The sequence below is a fragment of the Pipistrellus kuhlii genome, unplaced genomic scaffold (assembly GCF_014108245.1).
Source record: "Pipistrellus kuhlii isolate mPipKuh1 unplaced genomic scaffold, mPipKuh1.p scaffold_m20_p_2, whole genome shotgun sequence".
Lineage (NCBI taxonomy): Eukaryota > Metazoa > Chordata > Mammalia > Chiroptera > Vespertilionidae > Pipistrellus > Pipistrellus kuhlii.
In genome coordinates this window covers 135289275-135305542 of record NW_023425515.1, presented here as the reverse complement: position 1 = coordinate 135305542, position 16268 = coordinate 135289275, and the positions used below count along the sequence as shown (strand labels likewise).

The 16268-nt window shown below is 36.1% G+C and overlaps 1 protein-coding gene across 2 annotated transcripts in view; it reads right to left on the bottom strand.

Moving 5' to 3' along the window:
- The window catches only part of COL24A1 (collagen type XXIV alpha 1 chain), a 293517-nt gene that overhangs the window by 222888 nt on the left and 54361 nt on the right, over nt 1-16268 (bottom strand). For both annotated transcript variants that reach the window (XM_036446684.2, XM_045584381.1), the window contains exons 8-9: nt 7007-7051; nt 1079-1132 (exon numbers count right to left, since the gene is read on the bottom strand). In XM_036446684.2, the coding sequence (XP_036302577.1) occupies nt 1079-1132; nt 7007-7051 (99 nt within the window). The remainder of the gene's footprint in view (nt 1-1078; nt 1133-7006; nt 7052-16268) is intronic.

Genomic DNA, 16268 nt, shown 5'->3' with positions numbered 1-16268 from the left:
AAGGACATATAAAGAGGTGTCATTTTCACAAACTCTGTATGCTTAATGCAGACTATATATGTTCAAGAATTTTATAATTTCAGAACCAAAAGAGGCAATGTACATAATCTATATGCAAAAATATTTTAGGTACATAAATAAAGTAAATTAACACATCAGATACAAAAAATATTCTTAATTAAATTATTCTCATTGGAAAACTATGTTCTTTAAAACACTTGTAATTAACTTACCTAAAATATATTCCCAAAATTTTTAAAAATAAATAAATATTTAACTTCAATGTCCATACATTTGAGTATTTATAGTATAGTTATATTTTTCATAGTACATAAATCATCACCTGGTGGTAAGATTCTAAATGCAATGCCTTCCATGTACTTTTAAAAAACAAAAAAAATTAAATTTTCTAATGGATTATTTTGGCAGTTTTATTTCTCTCATTCTTGATAATAGAAAAGATATTATAAATGTATAATTAATGAATGAATAATTAATTTCAAGAGTCAGTAATCAATTCATGAAAACCTAGGGTAATAGTTCATTTCTACTATTAGTCTACATGAAGTAACAAAGTAAGAAATTAGAGGGAAATAAGTATAAAATGATTAGAATGCATTTCAAAATAGTATACAGAGATTAAATTTAGTTCAGATAAAAGTATTAGGTAGTGGCATATATAGCACTGCCAAAAGTATCCCAAGTTTTTGTAACTGTGTAATTTAAAAATGATGTTTATTATACAAAAATCTTACCATTACTTCATTTTCGTTAGTGGCAGCATTGTAAAATCAGCAGCAGGGCTATTTTAAGATCTTATTAGAGCCTTGAGCATTTTAATTTTGAAAGTTATCACATCAAATAACTTTACACCCCAACCCCATTTTAAAAAATACTTTCTGCAGTAAAATTTTTTATGGATTTTTACAGTTTTGATTTTGAAATTATTTTGCTCTGAGTAATTCATTATTAAAAAAAAACCCCAATTATCATTTGAACATTAATTCTCAAAATCAGAACATATACTATATTAATGAAGACAAACAAGAAAGGAAAAGTATAAATATAGTTACCTCACCTGCCTGCCAGGATAACCAGGTGAACCAATATTACCAGTGAATCCTGGAATTCCCTGAAATGAAAAATAAATAAAGTACAACAAAGTCAAAAGAAGCCCAAGGAAACAAACTTGATGCATTCATAATACCCAAGTTTGGAAAGAAAATTTTCCTCATAAAAATATGATTGAAATCACCTGTTTGAAATAAAGATGAGCCCAAATTGCTAAATAAAAATAAAACTGTTAGATTAGGAACCTAAATGAGACATTGAAAACTAATAATAATAAGTGAAGGATAGAAAAATCCAGTACTACATAAATAAAGAAGACATTTATTATAGAGAAAGAGTTGGTACATTTCTTAATAACCACTATCTTTTTTAATTGAATTCCTTCTTGTCTCAGTCATAGGTAATAAAATCGCAGACATCTCTTGTAGCAATATTTTTGCTGATATATCCCTTGGGCAAAAGAAACAAAGGAAAAATAAACAAATGGGACCATATTTAACTAAAAGCTTTTGCACAGCAAAAGAAACCATCAACAAAATGAAAAGGCAACTCATCTTAACTCTCTGAGCATAAGCCCCATAAGACTCAATGGGTCAGTGAACTTCAACACCAACTTTTTCAACTTTCCTAATGTTAATATATTCTTGTTTTCATTTTCTTTCACTTACACATCATTCATTCATTCATTCATTCATTCATCAGTTTATTCAGAGTTTATGGCTACTAAATAATTCTTGAAACAAGGAAATGCCAGAAGAATGTGTGTTGAGTTGCCTTTACCTCATATGGTGACAGCAAGGGTAAAATTCATAGATATCTTATTTATCATGTAAAATTCATTTATTGCTAGCTGTTTGTAAAAGAGATAATAAAATACATTAGCTCTTTGCCCATTTGCCCTGAAATAGAAGTGTTACCTCTATTTTAAGTCTAGAAACACTATAAAACTCCTGAAGCTTGAAAACTCTAGAGAAAGAAAAGACCCAAGAAAATACAAAGAATAGAAAATCATAGTTGGAAGGTTTGCCATCCCATTCTATTAGACATGTAGGTTTCCAATATATCTTTCTTTCCATTTCTCTAAGAATCCATTTCTCAATTTTATTGTTTCATTTCACTCCCTCCTCTCTCCCTTCTTTCCCTTGCTCCAACAATTACCATTTACCAAGCACATTTTTATGTGCCAATCACCATACCAAGTACTTTAGAGATACTATTTCCATTCTGCATATGAAAACACTAGCATACAGGGGAGCTGTGAAACTTACCCAAGATGCCACAGAAGGTAGCAGAACCTGGATGTGAACCCAGATACAAGTTTTGGTGTGTGTATAAACATACACACACATACATGCATAAATGCATGCATATAAACATATATATATATATTAGAAACCTGGTGCACAAAATTTATGCAATGGGGGGAAGGGGAGAGGTCCCTCAGCCTGGCCTACACCCTCTCACAGTCTGGGACCAAACAAAATTAAAAATCTAATTTTTGAATGTTTGGCAGCAATTTAAAAGGACATGAAAGGATTTAATCCCTTCCACTGTGTGGAAAGCCTCACTGGGAAGGCACTTGAGCATTCTATATTAGCCTTTCTTGCCTTATTTGCAAAGAGGGACCCTCTTGTCACAATAATTGCCCACAGCTGTTGCTTGAGTTTTCAGTTCATGCTGAGGTTAAAGCCTCATGGTGGCTGGTACCATGGATCCGTCTCTCAAACAATGGGGTGAGCTGGATCCTCCCTGGAGAAGAAACCTGGGTTCCCTAAGATCTGTGATCAATGCCGGGGCCCCGCCAGCAGGCGAGGGGATCCCAAGGCAGGTGCTGGGCATGGAGGCCATAGGGGCATAGGCTACAAGGAGACAGAACTGAACCTCACATCACCCTGCTTGGCTCTGGAGGATGGCTGGTTAGCCAATGACGGGTAAGATTCCTCACGGGAGGGACAACCTAAGACAGGCACAGCCGCAGAGGGCCATCAGGAGAGGACCTGGGGGCCAACAGAGGTGGGGCACAGATCCTCACCCCCCCAACGCTGCAGAGGCTTGAACACTCGCCCTTTTGAGGGATGTCTCCTGCCCCATGGCTGCTTCACGCTTCCCATACCCAGCTCAGGTTGGGACCCAGGCAACAAACAGATTTGGTCCAGCTCAGATTGAGACCCAGCTACAAACGAGAGACTTGGCACGGCTCTTATTGAGACCTAAGCAACAGAAAAGTGGCGGATGGCGACTGTCCTAAATCTAGATCCAGCCTAAATCTATGAGTGCTCAGGGCTTTCTCAAGGATGCATATAATCTTTTCCATTAATATTTACAGAGTAAACTAAAAATGTTGTTAAAGTATTAAATTTGACAGTAAAATAGTCAAGTTTTCAAATTAATTTAAATTGGCTAAATGAAATGAGTTAATATTCAAGAAAATTTAATTGTACAACAGGCTGTTCCTAAAGTATTAACCAAAATTTCTATTGGTAGTCCATTTCATGGTAAAATTGTTTAACATACAATAAACCCTAAAGCAGTCATAGTTTTTGTACAAAAAATTAAAAGTTAAAAGTTATCAAAACAGCATTATAAAATTTTTCCAAAAGCCTCCTAATAATTAAATAGAAAAAGGGGGATAGTGGAAAATACCATGTTAAAAAAAAAAATGTGTCCTGTAAGTAAATTACATCTAGAAAAATTTTTCTTCTTTTGAAAACCAATTTTTCAAAATCATTTGTAATGATAACAGTAAGACAGCCATGAAAAACACACATAGTACCAAAATAAGTCAAAGAAAAATTGTTTGGGCAAAAAATTAAAAGTATCCCAAGTAAAATTTATAGAAAAGATTCCTTTATTAATTTTGGTCGAGATATGTTTGTATATTTTCAGAAAACAACTCTAAGACCATGTGGATTCCTGCAACAGAGAAGAATTGACAGGAATACTCCAGCCATAAAGACAGGAGGAAAAACAGACCAGAGATGGAAGATGCTGACGACGCCTTGCCATATTAGCAGTCAGCAGATGTGCGTTGCTGCAGGTTATCCAGGACCAAACCAGAGGTCGGACCTGCATTGACACCATTTTTCCACCATCCGGATACCATTGCTGTCATGGACTCAGAACTGTTGGACATTAAAATTTGGACTCATGCCCCACATAAAACCTTATATTTAGGTATGCCAATAGAAATGAATGAAACAAGTTAAAAATGCTGTTTTTATTCTGTAGTTCACTATGTGACTAATGCCAACATCCCACCATCTCTTTCATTCCTTTCCTAGCCTAATCAGGTTAACTGACCCCAGTTAAAAGCAATCTGCTTGTTATAAGACATAAGTGAAATCTGATTGTGAATAGATTTTTATAGAACGTGTTAAAGCTATATGCAGAGAGGTAACACATTCCAGATGTACAGAGAAATAAAAAAAAATAAAATAAAAAAACAAAACTCCACTCAATGGCTAAGTTTCTCTTTACTGGAATAGCAGCAAATAAAGTAAACAAGTAAGTCCTCAACTTGGTCTTACATGGCATAAATATATGCTAAGCCAACCGTACCCTAAAATCACTGTGGCAACCACAGGAGCTCAAAAGAAACTCAAAACAAACACTACAACTCAATTTTCTCTCCACTAAAAAAATGTGTGTGTTTTTGTTTTTGTTTTGGGTGGTTGTTTTTTTTTTTTTTTTTTTTTTTTTTTTTTTTTTTTTTTTTTTCTCACTTCAATCTTTAGATTGAATGGAGGAATTTAGGCACAAAATATTATGATAGCCTCAGAGGGGTAATTAGGAATAAGAATCCCGCCCCATCCCACTTCTTTCACTTCTCGCTCTGAGCATTAAGGCACATGCTCTGAGTCAGTCAGACTCCATGGAAAGTCCCAGCTCTGCTTCCATGGGTCCTCCCTGCATCTCAGTGCATCTCTAGGTCACAGAATGATTGTATGGATAAAACAGAATGAAGTGTAGGAATATATTTAAAAGTGGAGGTAACTGCCATAATTCTTAGTGATGCTGAGCATTACATTAGTTAACATATGGAAAAATTCAATAAATCACTATACCACTACAAATTGTAGTTATCAAGTAGTACATTTTGGCAACTAATAAAAACTCCATAAATGACAGCTCTTATTACTAGAGCTTGCACAGATTATATAAATACTTTTCCAAATGTTTGCTGACCAATTTATAGATATTTACAAATTCTCCATAAATGAATGTCTCCCAGTAAATTAGTTATGCTCTTCTTAATGACTGCAGCATTTTTAAATGCAACATGATTTTAGTTGTTCCTCACAATTATCAAATTTTGCCTTTTTTTCTAAAAATAATTAAAATAGAAAGAACTGACTCCAAAATACATTTTTCAACCTTTACAAGTGATGTTAGACTCTTAAAAAGCATGACACTCATAGAACAATAAGATGCACACTAACAGAACTAGGTTATAAAGCAGCTATGAGAGAACTAGCCAGTACTGACACAAGTTCAATTTTTCATTTTCTTGTGAAATATATTCGGTTTTCTTCATTGAGATCCACACATTTCTGCCAAAGCAGCATTTTAGGGATTTTTTCCCTTCCATATTTCTCCCAACCTTGTGATTTTTACCCATAAAAATTAAAATGATTTTCAGTAATTGTTTCATCTTTTGCAAAGTGAAATTGCATCTGTTATGTTTTGCTTGCCATGTCTAGTAACTAGCAATTTTGAAAAATTGAACTTTCAAGGGACTGAAGATTGTATACTGTGCCACTTAACACATATGAAATAGAAAGTTGCCTTTATGTTTTCATTTATATCTTTTTCTCAGGTGACAGTCCCCATCACATTTCTTTCTTGAGCTCCCGTTATGGCTTCCTGAGGCCCTCTGCTGAATTTCCAATAATTGTACCTGCCACCCTAGTTCGTTTCTAATCTCCTACCCTTGTCACTGCTTTATTCATACAGGTCTAATACACACTGCATTGAAAATGAGAAATAGAACATGTTTGAATGACATAATGACATAATATTTTCTGGTGGGAGAGAGAAGGAATAATAAAACTAGATACTGTAGTTCCAAAACTAAAATATTTTGACTTTTAAATATGTACTTATGTGTATAATGGATAGCAGCATATGTGCCATCTGATTTAGGTTATTAAAATTTATTTGCATCCCTCATGCAAGGATTGACTTTAGTGAAGAAGCAAGTCCCTGAAATTTTATGAAATAAGTTGTGTGTGTGTGTGGGGGGGGGGTGTATGTGTATGTGTGTGAGCACGGATGAGCATGGGTGTGTACATATAGTACATGAATAAGTATATTTTCTAAGAAAAGGGTTCATAGCACTTGTGAGATTCGCAAAGAGGTGTGTGAACCACAAAAGTTTAATAACTGCTGCTCTGGAAGATATTAGGCACACTGAAAGTCAGACTGGACTATGCAGAAAACAAAAACAAAATTATAGTAGATAATCAATTAAAAAATGTTCCTATACTAAATAGTTGGAAACTAATTAGAAAATTGAAATAGTAAATGGGGGAAAATCTCTTTCTTTTCTTTTTTAAGATGGTGTAAGGGGGCAGCTCAACCCCTCACTCCCACCTCTCTCTCTCTCTCTCTCTCTCTCTCTCTCTCTCTCTCTCTCTCTCTCTTTTTATATTGATTTTTTACAGAGAGAAAGGGAGAGAGATACAGAGTTAGAAACATCGATGTGAGAGAGACATCGATCAGCTGCCTCCTGCACACCTCCCACTGGGGATGTGCCCGCAACCAATGCACATGCCCTTGACCAGAATCGAACCCGGGAACTCTCAGTACGCAGGCCGACGCTCTATCCACTGAGCCAAACCAGTTCCGGCGGAATGGGGGAAAATCTCTTAATGAAGTTTCCTAGTGGGTGTCTTTCTCTTTGGGAAAGATACCGTTTTATAAATAAAGTACTTACTTGTTCACCTCGGAGTCCTGGGAGGCCTGGATGTCCTTTGAGACCCTGAAAGGGAAAAATTGAAAACATGCTATGAAAAGAAAACTCGTATAAGCCAAATCACTAAACCCAGTTTCTGGGTTGTCTTGTACCCCAACTTACAGATTCCTCATCAATATTAATGCAATACTTACTAATTTATTTCTTAAAAATTTTAATCTTTTTAATGTTTTAAATTTTTATTAAATAAATTCTTATTAATATTCTTAAAAACTTTGAGTATTATTTGAATTATTTGTTATTATCAACTAAAGTGATAGCAAACTATAGAATAAAGAGATGCATCTTTTATAAAAGGCTGGTATCCAGTAATGGATTTGTTACATTTTGCTAAACCTTTTCAAAAGTTGGTTTTAGTTCATTAATGCTAAAATAAAATGCCCTAAAACATAATCTGTTTGTAATTATCAAAAAAACTGGACCACATCCACACAGTTTATCTAATTCCATTGTCATAACACTCCATGAATGAGCTAAGACAAATGAAAGAGCCTGTTCACAAGTTCATCAAAAGGGGTTTTGTGAAATTAATAACAAATGTTATATGTCAATTGTACCTCAATTAAAAAATGAAATTAGTAGCAAAAATTCCAAATAATAGAACCAAAATTAAGTATTAATTTTATCATTAACACCCAAAGATAAAAAAAAAAAAGGTAATATCTGAACCCCATCCAGCATGGCCAGTGGAGAACCTGAGGAGGGGTGGTGAAGGATTAAAGAAAACAGACAAGAGAATATAGCTGGGGCCAGGTAGGATACTGTTCTCGGATGGAGAGGCAGTGACACAGCCTGTAAGCCAAGTCTTTATTTTATAGTCAGATCCCACGAGGCAAAGCAAGGGCATGGTCAAGATGTTTACAATGATCTTATGAGTTTAAAATCTATTTAATTACATGCACCTGAGAACTCTATCAAGCTTTGTTTTGGCACACTTGCTGCACCTCCCGCAGCCTACATCACTCAGCCATCTGGGACCATAGGTTCAGACCATAAGGTTAAGCTTAGAACCATATCCTTTGGCTATAATTGTGCTAGGAGGGCTGTGCCCTCCAATCTGGGACCTGCATGTGCATGAGAGGACCATGCCCTCTTATTATTGTGAGGCTTGAAACTGTCCAAACGCTGTAGCCACTCTCCACAAATATCTTTTATCCTCAGGATTTTTTTTCTGTAAGCAAAATGAAGAAGGCAGAAAGAAAGAACAGGAAGAAAGAAATAAAGACATACTTTGGAGCTTATTTGTATAGCTCTATTCAACAATCAATGAATCAACCTACACCCAGATTTTGAAGTATATAAAAGAACAGGATAAAATTTCTTTTTTTAGAAACTCTTAAGATTTTAGGCAAACTATAACTCAAAAACCTAAAATAAATTATAGTTTAAAAGTATAAAAACTTCGAATTAATATACAGCAAACTGAAGATAAATTTTTCACGTTTCAGATATAAAGTAATGGAATGAAAAGAGTTATTCAGGACTAATCACTGAAGGCATATCAACTTGAATTAATGGATCAGAGAAGGAAATTATACTTTGGTTAGGCAATGGGGAAATTAGAAGAAGTGCCTATTTGAAAAATAAGAAAATTATTTAAGCATCTTTTGAGATGTTAAACTTAACAGTAAAATGTTTAAGTAGAGAAGTTTCTTGGAAAATAGAGAGAAGACTGGAAAAAGTAAGAAAACAAATTTAAAGACAAAGGCTTTTGTGTTATCTATAAGGTACATGTAAGCATATTCTTAACAAGGGAGTAAGAGAATTAAGAAGAGGACAAAGGAAAAGGCCTTCTTTGGTTAGGCCATTAGACAGAGGTCAGAGAAGTTGAGAAAGGGAAAAGGGGGCGGGGTGTGGAGGAAGATCTAAAGGAATTTCATTGAGCTAATATGTGCCAGATGTTGTGCCAATTACTTCCAAATGCCTCAGATAATTCTATAGCAATTCTATGATGTAAGTGTTTTTGTCATTTCTACAAATAAGAAAACTGAAGTCTGAGAAATTAAATGATTTGACCAATCATGATGGTAAGGTGAAATCATGTTGTTTTGCTAGTTAGATATATCAAGAATTGAGCCTGGCTGGTGTTGCTCAATTGGTTGAGTGTCTGTCCATGCATCAGAAAGAAACCTGGGTAGTGGGCTCAATCCCCAGTAGGGAGTGTGCAGTAGGCAGCCAGTCAATGATTCTCTCTCATCATTTATGCTTCTCTCTCTCTCTCTCTCTCTCTCTCTCTCTCTCTCTCTCTCTCTCTCTTTCTCCCCTCCCCCCCTCTCTCCCTCCCTTCCTCTCTCTGAAATCAATAAAGACATATATTTAAAAAAAATAATTAAGTAACCTACCCTTCTATTTACTTTATATGCTATAGTTGTCTGAATGCAGGCTGTCCTCATTCTTATCAATATGTTCAAACCTTATGGACCACCAAGACAAATCAGCAAAAGTGATACAGTAGGTAGTTAGACAGATGTGAGCAGAGTCGAAAGGATAGGCCAGGAACAGAATAACCAGGGCAGAAAGCCCCAGTTGCCTAGCAACTGACAAAACTGAGTATACTTCTGGTCATTCAGTTTAGAGCCTCCTCCCACCCCCCACCCCTGCCCCGACCTTTCATATCACTTATTTTGTGGTTTAGATCCTCCCCTGACCTTCTCTCCCCAGTCATGTTGCTAATCATGTAGTAGAACCCGTTAGAGGAGGAACAAGGGAACCTGGAGAAGAACCTCATACAACTCCCATACAAGTCCTTGTATGAACACTTCCTTAAGCAATAAGCCCTCAGGACAATGAAGTTCTGGCTGGAATCAAATAATCTTAAGAACAAAGGCTCAGATCTGTTGACCACAGAGATAGAGTTTTAGTCAAACTAGAGATAACATTTAGGCCACAGTTACTTTCCGCTCTAGGCCCAGAAGAGCAGTAAAACCAGATGAAGCAATGCCTGTGGCTGTCATCAGGACCAGATGCAATTACTAATGACCTTCTACCCTAGCACTGACCACACCCTGAAGGACACACCTGGAAAATTGATGAATATTCTTTTTTTAAAAAAAATATATTTTATTGATATTTTACAGAGAGGAGGAAGGGAGAGAGATGGAGAGCTAGAAACGTCGATGAGAGAGAAACATCGACCAGCTGCCTCTTGCACACCCCCTACTGGGGATGTGGCCGCAACCAATGTACATGCCCTTGACTAGAATCGAACCTGGGACCTTGCAGTCCGCAGACCGATGCTCTACCACTGAGCCAAACCCATTTCAGCTGATGAATATTCTATTGAAATCCTCCCCTGAGATCTCCCCTAAAATCCCTGCCTTTGGAAAACAGATAAAACCCCTTAAGACAAAGGATCCCATGTGGGTGCTTGAGCATGCCCACACCTTTCCCCACTCCCTTTTCTACTTCTTTCTGTCCTTTCTGGAGCATGTCCCCGTTCTTTCCCCCAGCCTTGTTTCCTTTACCTTTCTCTCTCCAAAAGAAGGGCCCTTCTTTTGCCTCTGTAACTTGTTTCCTGAGTTCACACAGCCCAGCTGGCTCACTTCTACCTCTGTGACTTTCTAAATAAACTTCTGGTTACATTTGAGTTCTTGGCTCTGAATCTTCCTTAGCCAAACTCAAGGACCACAGTCTAACATCTGGTGCTGTTTGCCATTAACAAAAGGAGTTATATTTCATGAATCATCCTAGTATTGAAGCTACACACTTAACAATGGCATCTAATACACCCAATGTTTAGCTGAATTTTGCTCTGAGTTTGTACATTTTTTAAGATAACTGAAGATCAGCCTAATTACAAAATGAGACATATTGTTCTCAATTGCCCAAATGTTATGCAAGATTCTACAAATACTAGTAAAAATATACGCAAAGCTAAGCTGTTTTCTTTTTTTGTAACAGGAAATGAGACATGTCCTCAAACAGTGGTGGTGGCTCCCTGGGATGGGAAAGCATGTCTAGGAGGGTGGGAGCTAACAGCTCCTAGAAGAGTGCCAGGAAGAGAGGAATGAGGAGCCAGGTGAGAGGCATAAACGTAGACAAACGCTCTGCTATAAGCCTATTTCCTTTTCCTTTTATTTCTTAAATGTGTTTATTTATTCACTTACTTAGTTTTATTTCTGTCAACTCATGAGTCTAGCCAAATACTTTTCTTTCTTTGGCTACCATGTGATTTTTGACTAGAGTTTCTTCTCTCCCTAGCCCATGGTGAAACAATGCAGTGATGGTATAATTTCTTCTTGAGCCTTTCCCAGAAGCACTTTATAATAGTGAACTACTCTTGTTAGTCATGTTATCTTCTGTATGCACAATTCCTTGAAGGGATTCTTCCTCATCCAGAGACTCCGGTAAGGGAACAGCACCAAACAGTCTTGATATTTTCTCCATGAGCTCTCTCCTACTCCACCTCAGCCTAACAGGCACTTGATCAAAGGGAGGCCAATACAAAGTCTGGTCAGTAGCCTATAAGAGCACCTGAAATGACGAGTTTTATTTAAATAGAAATAAGTCAGATTCTCTTTCTTAAATTTATTTTTAAAAAGAGAGAGAGAAGGAAAGATAGAAAGAAGGAAATTACTGTTTTCTATACCAACATAGGATGAATAACAAAACGTTTCCCATAAATAATAAAATAAGATTTTTTTCTAATGGATGTATTAAAAAAAAAGCTGATAGGAAAATTTACAAATTCTACTCTAGAACAGATTAAAAACCCATTGTAATAAATTATAGTTTTGTCTCAATTTTTGTTCTTAGAAATTTGCCTTACCAAGAATGCCAATAATATTTGGGGCTTAGAATCTAATTTTAATATAGAGATTTTAACTTTAATACTTATTTTAACAAGTATGTTATCCATAGGTGGGTATACAGGACAAAAAAGGGGAGGACATGCAATTGAATCAAAATCAGAAATATTTAGGAGTAAAAAAGATATAAATAAGACCATTACATGCAGGCCATCCTCCTTTGCAAGGCAGTATAGAACCATAAAACGGATCATACAAACTGAAGCCATGCAAAGCAATCTTAAAAATGGGAAAAGTTATAATTGTTCTGTGACCTTTAAAAACTTCTGTCAAAATTTAAAAATTCTGTCAATTATATTTATATAGGGAAACAAAAATGATGATGACTAGGACCAGGTGAAAGGGCACAGTCTATTAAACCTAAAACACCAGTGTTCATTCATTCACTGATAGGTGCTTGCTATATGCCAGACACTAGTCTGAGATACCGCAGTGAATAAAGTACAGCCCTTGTACTTAAGGCCTTTTCCTAAATCCTCACCCAAGGATGTTTATCGATTTTACAGAAGTGGAAGAGAGAGAGAGAGAGAAAGATAGACAGCCAGACAGACAGACAGAGAGAAACATTGATGTGAAGGAAAAACGGATCTGTTGCCTCCCATAAGCACCCCAACTGGGGATCAAACCTGCAACCTATATATGTTCCCTGCCTGGGAATCGAACACACGATCTTTTGGTGGATGGGATGACCTCCAAACCAAGTAGAACACCTGGCCAGGGCTGCACTTCAGGACTTTTAAATCATTCATATATGTCCGTTAAGCTGCTGCTACTGTACTGCCATCTGAAAGCCAATATTAAATTTTCTTTTCTTTAATGTAATAACATTAGTTTACAGATGAGGTATCTGTTACGTTTGTCCTATACTGCAAGACTCCTTAAAGCAATGCCTTAAGGCATACAGAGAAAGGCCTGTCATATTGTTTTGACCAAAATAACCAGGGAAAGCTATGGCAACATTGAGAAATTGTAAGAAGATGGTCATAGCTGACTGAAAAAAGAAACTCTAAGCAAGAATTCAGAATGAAATAAAAATCAACAACCATGGTAATGCAAGCACTGCTTGGGGCAAGGCAATGACTTTCCTAAATTCATAAGAATAAGGAGTTTAATTATATTTTTTACAAAATGGACTAGAAGAATGATCCCAAATAACTGCAGAGGTTGAGGAGACATAGAATGAATATAATACAAACCTCTCTATTTCACACATCTCCCTCTCTCTTGGCACATATCTCCCTCATGCACAAAACAGACTGTTGCAAACCTCTGTCCCCAGCTCCTCACCCTACTGACCCACTAACCACCTTTCAGTAGTACTCGGTGTTTACTTTGGTCCCATCAGCTTTTATTGTCTTTTTAGCTACGGCTCACAGAGAAACACAGTGTAATAAACTAATCCTCAGAATAGTGCTACATGACAGATGACAACATTTTCTGAGGACATGGAAAATTGTTAAAGAACTTCTGGAAACTAAGAGACTTTTAGCCAAATGCATTTATCATTAATGTTAGAATGTCAATCAGAGGAGCCAGCCTAAAGGAAATATCTTTGGACACAGGGAAGTTTTCAAAGTCCCACAAATCCCACCACTTTGGCAACCGCCGGCTTGCCTGTGGGGAGTTCAGTACTCTGCTGCCTTGTTCTCAGCTTCCTCTGTCATTAGTGGGAATGACAGCTTGCAGAGAAGATGGTCACAGTGGTGACAGCATAGCCCCTCAGCAGCAGCCTTTGTGTTAACCTGTCAGTCCTGCACTTAGACTGGGAACCAGCCCCAAATGAAACATGGCTCTGCAAATTTTCACAGGGATAATGGGCAGGTGAGAGAACCATATATAGAATTAACTACGAAAAAAATAGTATTCTCCTTATTTCTCTCTACAGGCACCGATGTTATTCTAATCCTGATATACTTTTATTGTTGTTGTCATCAACACTCACTACTAATGTTGCTCCTTCATACTGTCCTTGCTTTAGACAGATTATGAAAAGCTGCACAGTTTTTGAGTGACTGATAAATCATAGTGCATTCCACTTGATTCCTTTTCAACTTTATAAAGATACCAGAGGAACGATGCACGAAGATTCGTGGAAGAACGAGCCTTTCTTCCCCTGGCTGCTGGCACTGCCTTTGCTCAGGCCAGAACCGCCTTTCTGCATTCCCATGCTGTCCAGAGGCCCGGAGCAGCCAGAGTGGTGTGGAACTTCTGTGTCTTTGCGATGGTGATGATGCAAGCTTCCCGCCCTGCCCCTGCAGCTCAGCGCCCATGTATGCAAATTAACCAGCCATATTTGTTAGGTTAATTTGCATACTCACTCCTAATTGGCTGGTGGGCATAGCAAAGGTGCACTTCTATGTAGTGGAAATACTTTCTAAAATAATTGAATATTTCCACCAAAATAGAATAAGAATTCACAGTATTTATAATTATTACTAAAACCATAGTAGTCAGTATTTTTGATATGCAGAAAATTACTGCCATATATTATTTATAAAAATATGTTTTAAAAATGTGTGCATTATTTCACAACAGCTCTATGAGTTATACCTTCATTCTAAGATATGCTTAACTTCTCCCATCTAGCTTATCCCCTGATCAAAAAAATATATAATTGTTCCAACTGAAAGCACTGTTAATATTCTAACACTTTTAAATAGCAGACTTTCAAAATTAATATAGCAACTGATCAGCTATATTAAAAACCAATTTAAAATCCATCTGGAGTCCCAACTCAGAATTCTGACTTTTGTTTTCCATCCAATTTAACACGCACTCTGGATCAAACATATCTGCTTTTTGGCACAAATTGAGACACTTAGTGGGAAGTGAAACATACTTCAGTTCCTAGGAAAATAAGAGTTATGTGAAGGTAGGTAAATTGAGACAATGTAGCATGCCAATCTGGAGAAGGCACATTGCTTGTTAAAGAAGTTAATAATGATTTTTTTTAAAGTCCAGGAGAGAAAGATAAAAGAGAGAAAAGAAAGCAGCAAACCAAAAAACTATTGAAGAGTGAAAGAAAATATTGCTGCTGATTTACGTGCTTTATTATTTTTGACTCAATATTAATTCTAGTTTACAAAATGTTTTTCATATTAATCTTTTCTTTATCTTAATGATTTTCAAGAGTCATCAGTGTTATCTACACAACTTTCTTGCAGTCATTTTAAATATTACTTGAGTATGGTTTATATTAGAATTATTCCTTTCCCAGAGAAAAAGAATAATGAAGTCATCATTATCTGTCATCCAAAACTATATTTTTTTCCCTTAGCTTTCAGGAAATTTTTTTTTTATTTCCTCTTGTATACATTCTTGAGACGGTCAGAATACTGAAATACACATCTAACAAAAGTTGGCTTAATGAACTAATTAATTAATGAGGAAACAGTACTCTGAGTTATTAACAGCATAGCCATGTGTCAAATAGACCTGGATCTGAGTCTTAACTGTACTAATTAATAGTTGTGTGCCCTTGGATAAGTTATTTAACTCTTATACTCCACTTATTTATAACATACTGAATGTAGCATAATCTCAAAGAGCTGCAGAGAGACTGAAACACTGCACAAAATTTTATAGCAACTATTAATATTAGTAGTCATAGTTATAATAATTCACAAAATAGTTATCAAATAAAAAGATGTAAGAAACTTTATACTAATCAAAACCTTAGTACCTTATCCATCTCTTATAATATGAATAGAACAGTTAAATGCACAGTGAATTCAGTATCAGTAAGTTTTATCTCTGAATCTTTCCATAACTCTGAGTTACTCTGAGCAATTCTCTTAAACTCCCTTGGGCTTATCAGAGATATCTCACAACATGAATAACTCAACTTCTTATCTTGACTATAGAATTCACCTACCATTTTAGGGTTAGAACTGAAATGACAAATGAATAGGAGTCTCTAGGTTATAGTTAATATGAACTGTTATTCTAGGTTCTACTAGTATAGATCCTGTTTGCAGAAAGTAAATCTGAGCATGACCTCGGTAGTTAAAAAATGAATCAAAATTAGTAAATTCCATAAACAGCTAATAATTTACCTAAACATTCTACCCAATAATATTTCCCCTTTTACATAAAGAATAGGAAGAGTCTACCAAGCTCATTTTGAATGTATTTCTATTGTACATTCCTATCAAAGTAAGATATACACATAGACTGTGATAAAACTTGTTCCAAGCCTGCTTACGTGGAAAATCAGCTTAGTCTTAGATTGAGTCCTTATGTCCTTTTGCTGGCAATACATGTGTGTGTGTGTGTGTGTGTGTGTGTGTGTGTGTGTGTGTGTGTTTTAATCTGTATATAGTTCCCACTATAGACCCTCTGAAAAAGGAGAAAACATTCTCAGAAAAAGCTACAAAATCATCTCAAATATTTCAACACTGTCCTGAATGACTTTC